This window comes from Dipodomys ordii, unplaced genomic scaffold, assembly GCF_000151885.1.
Source record: "Dipodomys ordii isolate 6190 unplaced genomic scaffold, Dord_2.0 Scaffold100, whole genome shotgun sequence".
In the NCBI taxonomy this organism is placed as follows: Eukaryota; Metazoa; Chordata; class Mammalia; order Rodentia; family Heteromyidae; genus Dipodomys; species Dipodomys ordii.
This window is the reverse complement of record NW_012267316.1, coordinates 1,928,199-1,938,491: the sequence shown is the minus strand read 5'-3', so window position 1 is coordinate 1,938,491 and position 10,293 is coordinate 1,928,199. Positions and strand designations below refer to the sequence as shown.

General features: G+C 40.1%; 1 protein-coding gene across 1 annotated transcript; it reads left to right on the top strand.

Annotated features, from left to right (window-relative positions):
- The first annotated feature begins 6,129 nt into the window (after positions 1-6,129).
- LOC105993802 (chromosome-associated kinesin KIF4A-like) lies at positions 6,130-9,828 on the top strand. The gene has a single exon (XM_013027165.1). The coding sequence runs from the start codon at positions 6,130-6,132 to the stop codon at positions 9,826-9,828; it is 3,699 nt and encodes a 1,232-aa protein (XP_012882619.1).
- Positions 9,829-10,293: the final 465 nt, after the last annotated feature.

Genomic DNA, 10,293 nt, shown 5'->3' with positions numbered 1-10,293 from the left:
ACTTTTCCTTCCACCTCTTTCTTCTTCTTTTGTTCTAAAAAGGTTAGTCACTAAGGACCTAACCTCAAATTTGTGATTCTTTTACCATCTTAAATGGAGTGTATCTAGTAGAATTTTTGATTGGTTATTTTACTTTTTGATGCATAATTTTTTATTTGTTTCTTTGAAAAGTTATTTCTGTGTCCTTACTGATATTATCTCTTTGCTCAGACAAAATATCGCCATCTTGTTTAACTCTGCATATTTTTTAAGTCTTTGGACGCAATTGTTATGGTTATTTAAGGCTTTTGTCTACATCTGAGTCCCCCTCAGAGTGTTTCCTTTTCTTTCTTTCCTTCCTTCCATCCTTTCTTTCTTCCTTCCTTCCTTCCTTTCTTTCTTTCTTTCTTTCTTTCTTCCTTCCTTCCTTCCTTCCTTCCTTCCTTCCTTCCTTTCTTTCTTTCTTTCTTAGCACATTATAATTTGCAGAATCTCAAAGAAGCACAGAGGCTCACAAGCTGTGGAATCCCTCCAGAGCCAGTGACATAGCCTGCTCTGTCATATGACCTTGTGTGTGTTCCTTCCTGGCATGACATCTCAGCAAGTCTCTTTGTGTCTCTCTGACTCATATATTAAGTTGGAGGGTGCATATGAGAATAGCAACTCACACAGTAGCTCTGGATCAATTAAGAGGAAGTAAGTAATGCACTTATCCAATCCATCACACATATACACTGAATAACAGGCTCCAGGAAGTCTTGCTCATGGAAAGATTTCTAGTTTCTGAAAGGAATTAACAACTGTAGGGCAGAGTTCCTGTATCAGCATTCTGTGCCAGTTAGCCACAGAACTTTATATATAGTGCTCTCATACTGGTTTGTGATAGGACAAATGTTCTTCATCTTCTCATTTCTTCTTGAAAATATTTATGTTACTAAGTAGCAGAGAATTGTTTCAGTTACTAGTAACAAATAAAATGCAAATTACATTATCACCACTGAGAAAGTAAAAATAGATATATACTTAGTTTTCTTTAATGTACTAGTGTCTAGCAAACACATAACAAATAATACTCTTGAAATTTAGTCCAATCCAATTCCATGTTTTGAAAAATGGAAATTAAAAGTGCATGCAAGCTGGGCGCCGGTGGCTCACACCTGTAATCCTAGTTACTCAGGAGACTGAGATTTGAGGATCTCAGTTCAAAGCTAGCCCTGGCAGGAAAGGCTGTGAGACTCTTATCTCCAATTAACCACCAGAAAACCAGAAATGGTACAGTGGCTCAAGTGATAGAGCACTAGCCTTGAGCTGAAGAGCTGAGGGACAACTCCCAGGCCCAGAGTTCAAGCCCCATTACCAATAACAACCACAAAAAAACGTGGATGCAATTTAGGATTAGAAAAATTCCTTCTATTAACGAAGACTATTCTTTGGGGAAAAATTCCAACAAATGCTAGAAATTTCCACAAAAATCATCTCAAGTTTAGTTCCATTTTTTATACTTGTTCTGGAAGGGAGTTACACAGATCAAGATGCTTTGTATATACAAGTTGCTTCATTAAATGGCAAAAATTCAATACGTATCCTACAAACTCAAGAAAAGTAAGGGAAGGGATTGATTGGGAAGCTTGAAAGGGATGACATTATTCAAAACACATTGTACTCATAAACTGCTTTGATGAATAACAACTCCTTTCTACAACAACTCAAAGATAATAAAAATATATGTAAAACTTTGGTTAGTGATTTATTATATCACTAAAAGTAAATCACCTCACTAATGTGATTATGCTACTGATATATTCAGGATTATAGTGTATATGCTCATAATAAGACAGACTGATGCAAAGTATGTTTTAAAAGAATCATTAAACATGCACATAAGAGCTATATAATCACACAAAGAGATTACTCTGGATAGTGGGCTTAACATGGGTATATCCAAAGCTCCCTTCAGACTTGTAACACATTTTTCTCTGATGCTGCGTAACCAGTTCTGTAATTATTAGAAGAATTCACTGGGAAGAAGTAGTTGTACAGAGTGTTCACTTTTTAAATGACATACCAAAAGAATAATAATAATAATTAGAAAATTTTCATAGCCAAGTTTACAAATAGGTCTGGCCAAATCATACTGTGAGGACATAATGACCTTTTTTTCAGGAGTGAGGTATTGAATGAACATTTTTTTAATCAGAAAGAAAGCAGGAGTTGTGAATAAAGACCATTCATATGATGGGCAGGAGCTTGCACTAGCAGTAATACTGCTGTCTTCTAGTCTGTGTATTTCTATCAAATGACTTTACCTGCTTCCATGGAGCAGCTCTTTGAAAAGCTAAGTGAAAGTCTAGTGTAGGATCATGTTCTCCTTTAAAGTGTACATATTTCATCATTCATTAAAAACCAGCATCCAAGACACATGAAAGATGCTGGCAATTTTTCTTCCATGGATTCTACAGAGAGAAGCATGTAAGAGGAGTTTCAATACAGCATCCACACACAGAGATTACAGTAACATTTAGGTTATTTAACTATGGAAGAAATTTGCACAGTATATGATAGAAATGTGTGTACACATAAATGTGTGTGGATATGTGCATGTAGATAAAAATGTGCACATATATGTTCTATCTCATTTATATAAAACAAATCCTTCCAACTAGACAAACCAATGTGTCTGCTAAGCAATGTAAAAAGAAGAGAAGGGACTTCACCTTTCTCATTAGGGAATAAATCCAAAGACACAGATTTGTTCCATAGCTGGAAGCAAATACCAGCCACTACGGGTTAGTCCCTGTTAATTTCCTGGCTTGTAGCTGCTGCTTCTCAGCTTAGCTTCACCTCTGAGGCTATGAGCTTTCCTGCTTCCTAGATTACTTGTTTGCAAAGCAACCTTTGGCCCTGTCCTCTCTCATTCACACATAGCCTGATTTCCTTGCTCATTTGGTTTTTATTTCCTTAGCCTTTTGTCCCTTTGCTCTGGCACTTTTATTGTGATAGAGAATAGATTTTGTCTCTTTATGACTTGATTATGTGTTTCAACAAATAACATATTTATTAAACAATCTAAACCCTAGTTACTGAGGTGCAAAAAGAGATTAGAATATACTGTGGAAACTAAAAGCATATTTGCACTGATTCGACACAAGAAAATATAATTACAAAAATCTACACATTGGGCTGGGAAGGTGGCTCAGTGTTAGAGTGCTTGCCTAGCATGCATGAAGTCCTGGGTTCAATTCCTTGGTACCACATAAAAATAAATAAATAAATAAAAAATCTAACATTGCTTCAGCATATTTTATTTATTTATTTTTTGGTCAGTAGTGGGTCTTGAACTCTGTGCCTGGGCACTGTCCCTGAGCTTATTAAGTGAAGTAAGCCAGGCCCAAAGAAACATAGGTCCCATGGTTTCCCTTATTTGCAATAACTAGTATATATCTGAGACAAGCAGAAAAGGTCAGATAAGATGATGTTAGGTGAAATGAACCCCAAGATAAGGACACAAGTGTTTTTTTTTCTTTCTTGCTATTGTTTCTAACATAGTTATAAGGTACCACTTGATTTTTCTTGCTTTGTATGTTCCTGCCCCACAGTATAACCCCTGTTTTCACTGTATTTGATGTTGGTATAATTTGGGGAGGGCAAGGGAAAAATTGTTTAAATAGGGATACAGGTGGACCCATTGTAACAATGAGATGCACAAGATGCTATGTTGAAGAACAAACTTTACAATTTAGGTGGGGAGGGCAGGGGAGTGTAGTTGTGGAGATGGAAGGGAAGGGAAGGTAGGGGAAAACAAAGGAGGAAGCAACAATGCTGGATAAGAAATGTACTCACATCTTGCTCATGTAAACCCTCTGTACAGTATTTTCACAATAAAAAACTTATTTAAAAAATTTACACATTGAAAGAGAATAACAATAAATAAAATAAAATCCATGAAAATACTAGCTATCAAGTGTTCAAGTTTTTTTGCTATACAAAGTATGCTGATTGCATTCTCCAAGTCCTTCATTTCAAGGAGCTATCGGTTAGATACAATCATAATTTTTATGCAATTCACAAACAACAAGTATTATGTACGGCACACATCTACTAAGCAATAAGAAAGGGATTCCAAGTTAGCTTTCTCTACTACCTCAAATATAATGTCCATAAAATTTATAGATATAGCTGTATGTCAATGGTTCGTGCTTGTCACCCCAGATACAATGGAAGTTGATATTGGGAAGATCACAATTCCAAGCCAGCCTGGGCAAGAACTTGAGACCATATCTTAACCATTAGCTGGATGCAGTGTCATGTGACTATTATCTTAACTTCATGGAAAGTGGTTCATGTTGGCTTGGGTATATATAATAGACCCTACTATTTAAAAGAATATGATGAGCTCAAGTTCATCCATTTACCAGCAAATTTATTTTATAACTGAATAATACCCCCACTTCTATACAAACACATTATATGCATATTATGTGTGTATACATACATATACAACATATATCTATACCTGACATTTGCTTCTAGGTCTCAATAAATTGATTTGAACTGGTTCTCATTGTTTCTTGGTTTTGATTTTTATTTTCTTATTAGTGAATGCCATTGAGTATCATTTTATGCACTTCTTGGCAATTTATATATCTTCCTTTTTTTGAAAAATATTCTGATACTTCAAGTGTATTTAATTGAAACGTTAATCTTTTTAGTATCATGAGTCTTATATATGTTCTGGATACAATCCACTTTAAGTATATGGTTACAAATATTTTCTCTAATTTAATGCTTTGTCTTCTCATTGTTTGTATGTACAGAAAATTTTAATTTTGGTAAATATATATTATTCATTTCTCCCTACTTTTACTTTTTTGTTGTTTCTTAGGAGGCTTTATCCAACTCAAGTTTATGAAAATTTACTCCTTCAAGAGAAATATTTCACTCAAAACTCCTATCTAATTTGAGTCAATTTTTTGTTTTTAATGTTGGAAGATTAACTTCCTTCTTTCATGCTTTGGTACACAGCACCACCTGTTAATTTTTCCTTTTAAATTTTATTTCTTTCATTTATTGTTTATATGGTACTGAGGAATTGAACCCAGGGACTCAGGCATGCTAGGCAAGCACTCTACCACTAAGCCACCTTCCCAGCCAGCACCACTTGTTATAAAGACCTAATTTGCCACTAAGTTCAATTTTCCTGGAATCTTAGCACCAATACAATTTTATTACAAGCAGAAAAGATCCATTAAATCAAGCAAGAGCAAGTTCTTAACCTGATCCGTGGTAGCAGACCCTGTTTCCTTTCATGTTTTTCCTTATTACCACTATGACTCTACACCCTCCAAAATCTAGACTCAGAATTGTTTTACTGTCAATAAATAGTTTCAAAATAAAGCTATAAATAAAAAGTCAAACATTTTATTGGTCTTTTTTAATTTCCTCCCTTCTCTTGAATACAAAATCGCCTCTTATATAGCAGCTTGTTAAGCACCCTTGGTGCATCAGCTCTTCAGTGTTTCATTCTATAATGCCATCTCTATAATTTAGTTCCATTAATGTCCACATCAGCGGAATACAGATAAATGTAATGAATGACTTCTCAGATGTTCTGCTTCAACAGATGGAACTCATTTCCCCATAGCCACTTAAGCCACAGTGACTCAATACAGTTCATATATTGTTTTACATGTGCCATAAATAGAATGCATCTATTTGCAATGAGATTTGCCATGATTAAATAGCATGAATGGTTGTCCAGTGTATCAAGTTGCTTTCTTCACAATCTCACCCAAAATATCAGTTGTTTTTTTGAAATTACTATCAGTCTCTCTTGGTTTACTATCTTTGTTTAGCATCTGAGAAGACCTTCCAGTGTGGACTAAAAATATTGCATGGGAGGAAAGAGGGTGGGGACAGACTACGTCATCCCTGTCTTCCTATCAGCCCAGTCATTTTCCATCCCCAGAACCTCTATCAGGATGGCACAGCCCTGCATGCTCCGCCCACAAGCTGTGTGTGCTCTGATTGGTTGATACCTCTGGAATCCTTAGGAAATTTGGCGGTTAAAGATCCAGTTGAGACAGGAGATCAGGAGGACCCGGGAGGGCTGCAAGAAGGGACCCTAGATTGAGAAGATGCTGAGCTAGAACCATGAAGGAAGAAGTGAAGGGGATTCCTGTGAGAGTGGCGCTGCGCTGTCGCCCTCTGGTCCCTAAAGAGATTAGTGAGGGCTGCCAGATGTGCCTGTCCTTTGTGCCTGGGGAACCTCAAGTGGTGGTTGGGACAGATAAATGTTTTACCTACGATTTCGTGTTTGATCCCTCTACCGAGCAGGAAGAGGTCTTCAATACAGCAGTAGCACCACTCATCAAAGGCATCTTTAAAGGTTACAACGCAACCGTCTTGGCCTATGGGCAGACTGGCTCTGGGAAAACGTATTCAATGGGAGGAACCTACACAGCAGAGCAAGAGAATGAGCCAACGGTTGGGGTCATTCCTCGAGTGATTCAGCTGCTCTTCAAAGAAATCCGGGAAAAGAGTGACTTCGAATTTATTCAGAAAGTATCTTATTTGGAGATCTACAATGAAGAAATTCTGGACCTTCTGTGTTCGCCTCGAGAGAAAGTCTCACAAATAAGTATTAGGGAAGATCCTAAGGAAGGCATCAAGATCGTGGGACTGACCGAAAAGACTGTTTCAGTTGCTTCCAGCACCGTGTCCTGTTTGGAGCAGGGCAACAACTCCAGGACTGTGGCTTCCACCGCCATGAACTCCCAGTCGTCCCGATCGCATGCTATTTTTACAATCTCCATAGAACAAAGGAAGAAAAATGACAAGAGCTGCAGCTTTCGCTCCAAACTACATCTGGTAGACCTTGCTGGATCAGAAAGACAGAAGAAAACCAAGGCCGAAGGGGATCGGCTAAAAGAGGGTATTAATATTAACCGGGGCCTCCTATGCTTGGGAAATGTCATCAGTGCTCTGGGAGATGACAAAAGGGGGAGGTTTGTGCCCTACAGGGATTCCAAATTGACCCGACTGCTTCAAGATTCTCTAGGAGGCAATAGCCATACACTGATGATAGCCTGTGTGAGTCCCGCAGACTCTAATCTAGAGGAAACCTTAAACACCCTCCGCTATGCAGACAGAGCAAGAAAAATCAAGAACAAACCTGTTATTAATATTGATCCCCAGACAGCTGAACTTAATCACCTTAAGCAACAGGTACAAGAGCTACAGGTCCTCTTGCTACAAGCCCATGGAGGGACCCTCCCTGGGTCTATAAATATGGAATCCTGTGAGAATCTCCAGTCTCTCATGGAAAAGAATCAGTCCCTGATAGAGGAGAACGAAAAACTAAGTCATGGCCTGAGTGAAGCAGCTGGCCAGACAGCCCAGATGTTGGAAAAAATCATTTTGACAGAGCAAGCAAATGAAAAAATGAGTGCCAAACTCAAAGAGCTTAGGCAACATGCAGCCTGCAAGCTAGACCTTCAAAAGCTGGTGGAGACTTCACAAGACCAGGAATTAAAAGGAAATTTAGTGTTAATTTGTAATCTGCAACAAGCAATTTCCCAGTTACCCGATGAAACTCTTGTTTGTATAGAGACAGCCACGGATGGCAGCCTGGAGCCAGAAAGTCAAGCAGAAACCAATGCAGATACAAGCAGGTCGTCTGATGTTTTCACCACTCAACATGCTCTACGCCAAGCCCAGATATCTAAGGAGCTCCTTGAGCTGAATAAAGCTCTTGTCCTGAAGGAAGACCTCGCTAGAAAGATGACTCAAAATGACAGCCAGCTGCAGCCCATTCAGCTCCAATACCAAGATAATATTAAACACCTAGAATTGGATATCATCAGTCTGCAAAAGGAAAAGGAAGAATTATCTCTTGAGCTTCAGTCAGCCAAGAAAGATGTCAACCAAGCCAAGCTGAGTGAACACCGTCGCAAATGTCTCCAGGAGCTGGAGGGCCAGATAGCTGATTTGAAGAAAAAACTAAACGAACAGTCAAAACTTCTGAAGCTGAAGGAATCCACCGAGAATACTGTCTCCAAACTGAACCAGGAGATACAGATGATGAAAAACCACCGCGTACAGCTGATGAGGCAGATGAAGGAGGATGCTGAGAAGTTTAGACAGTGGAAGCACCAAAAAGATAAAGAAGTAATCCAGTTAAAAGAAAGAGACCGCAAGAGGCAGTATGAGCTGCTCAAACTCGAAAGAAACTTCCAGAAACAGTCCACTGTTCTCAGACGTAAAACAGAGGAGGCAGCAGCTGCCAACAAGCGTCTCAAGGACGCTCTCCAAAAGCAAGGGGAGGTAGCCAGAAAAAGAAAAGAGACACAGAGCTGTGGAATGGAAAGCACAGCAACTCGAGTGAAGAATTGGCTTGGAAGTGAAATTGAAGTTATGGTCAGTACCGAGGAAGCCAAACGCCATCTGAGTGACCTTCTTGAAGACAGGAAGATCCTGGCTCAAGATGTGGCTCAACTCAAAGCAAAAAAGGAATGTGGGGAGAATCTGCCTCCTAAACTCCGGAGATATACATTCTCACGTACTCAGGTTCATGAGCAAGTTCCAGAGTCAGAGGCTTCGATTACAAAGCAGATTGAAGGCCTAGAGACTGAAATGGAACTCAGGAGTGCTCAGATTGCTGACCTCCAGCAAAAACTCCTGGATGCAGAAAGTGAAGACAGGCCTAAACAACGCTGGGAGAATATCACTACAATTCTTGAAGCAAAATATGCCCTGAAATATTTAATTGGAGAGTTGGTTTCCTCAAAAATCCAGATCAGTAAGCTTGAAAGCAGCGTGAAGCAGAGCACAGCGGGCTGTGCAGACATACAGAAGATGCTGTTTGAGGAGCGAAATCATTTTGCGGAGGCAGAGACCGAGTTAAAGGCTGACCTGGTCCGAGCAGAGCAACAGCACCAAGAGAAAATTCTTTACCTTCTCATGCAGCTGCAGCAGAGCCAAATGGCAGAGACCCAGCTGGAGGCATCAAGAGAAGTTAGTGGGAGGGAACAGCAGCTGCTAACCACGTTGAAGTGTCAGGATGATGAGCTGAGGAAGATGCAAGAGGTGTGTGAACAAAACCAGCAGCTTCTCCAAGAGAAGGAAGTCATTAAGAAGAAACTAACCCTCCTCCAAGTAGCCAGCAGACACAAATCTCATTTTAGGGATACTATTCACTTTCCAGACTCTTCCTTTGAATATATCCCACCTAAGCCAAAGCCTTTTCGGGTTAAAGAAAAGTTCCTGGAACAAACCCTGGATGTGGAAGAACTAAAGTATTGTTCAGAGAATTCCATAGATATACACGACGATGCTGGCAGTGATGGGGACGATGAGGAATGGAAGCCCACTAAATTAACTAAGGTGACCCAAAAGACCATCCACGGATGCTCCTGCAAGTGCTGGTGTGGAAACAGGAAGTGTGGGTGCAGGAGGCAAAGGTCAGACTGCAGTGTGGCCTGTAACTGTGACTCCACAAAATGCCGGAATCGCCAGCAAAGCCAACGCAGTAGCTCCAGTTGTGGTGAGCAGGCCCAGGATTCTGAAGACTCCTTAAAATTGGAGGATCCCACAGAGGTAACTCCAGGACTGAGCTTCTTCAGTCCTGTCTGTGCCACTCCCAATAGCAAGATCCTAAAAGAGGTGTGTGATGAGGATCAAGTTCTGTTCAACAAGACTGCACTCGCTCTCTCCTTTGGCTTCTCAGAATTGAAACATAGAACAATAGAATCCCAACCAAGTAAGGCCCCAGGGAAGAAAAAGAAGCGAACCCTGGGCAGCAATACCAGTTTCTTCTCTGGCTGCTCTTCTATGGAAGAAGAGGCCTATTGAAGTCACGGCCATCATCTCTTATCTATTTGCCTTGGGAGACACTTTCAGGTTGTAGCCAGAAGGGGTTCTTGAATGAGTTCTGTGGATTTGGGTTTCTTCCTTTTGAGAAAAGGGGACAAAGTCTTTATGGCAAGGAAGGGGACTTTAGATAAATGTTGGTCATCAGACTCCAACCCTCTACCCTAGATGCCTTTTTGTTCCTCCAGAAGATCTTAAGCCACCTGCTGAATAAACAATCAACTCACTTTCCAGTGGATCTTCAGGAGCCAGTGCCAAGACCATCCAGTTCTTGGTTGTTTGTGAACAGCTGAGTCCATCTCCTGATGGAGCTGAGACAGGCATTCCCCTGTCAAGGTCCTCTCTGCTTAGTGGAGGAGCCTGCCCACACTCACTGCAGTCAGGGGCTACTTTGACTCTCTGGATTTTAAGTATTGAACAAGACCCCTAATTGTCTGCCAGCTCTCT

Bases quoted from the DNA above. Each gene is read 5' to 3' on its own strand.
- LOC105993802 (XM_013027165.1), top strand. From the start codon at position 6,130: ATGAAGGAAGAAGTGAAGGGGATTCCTGTGAGAGTGGCGCTGCGCTGT.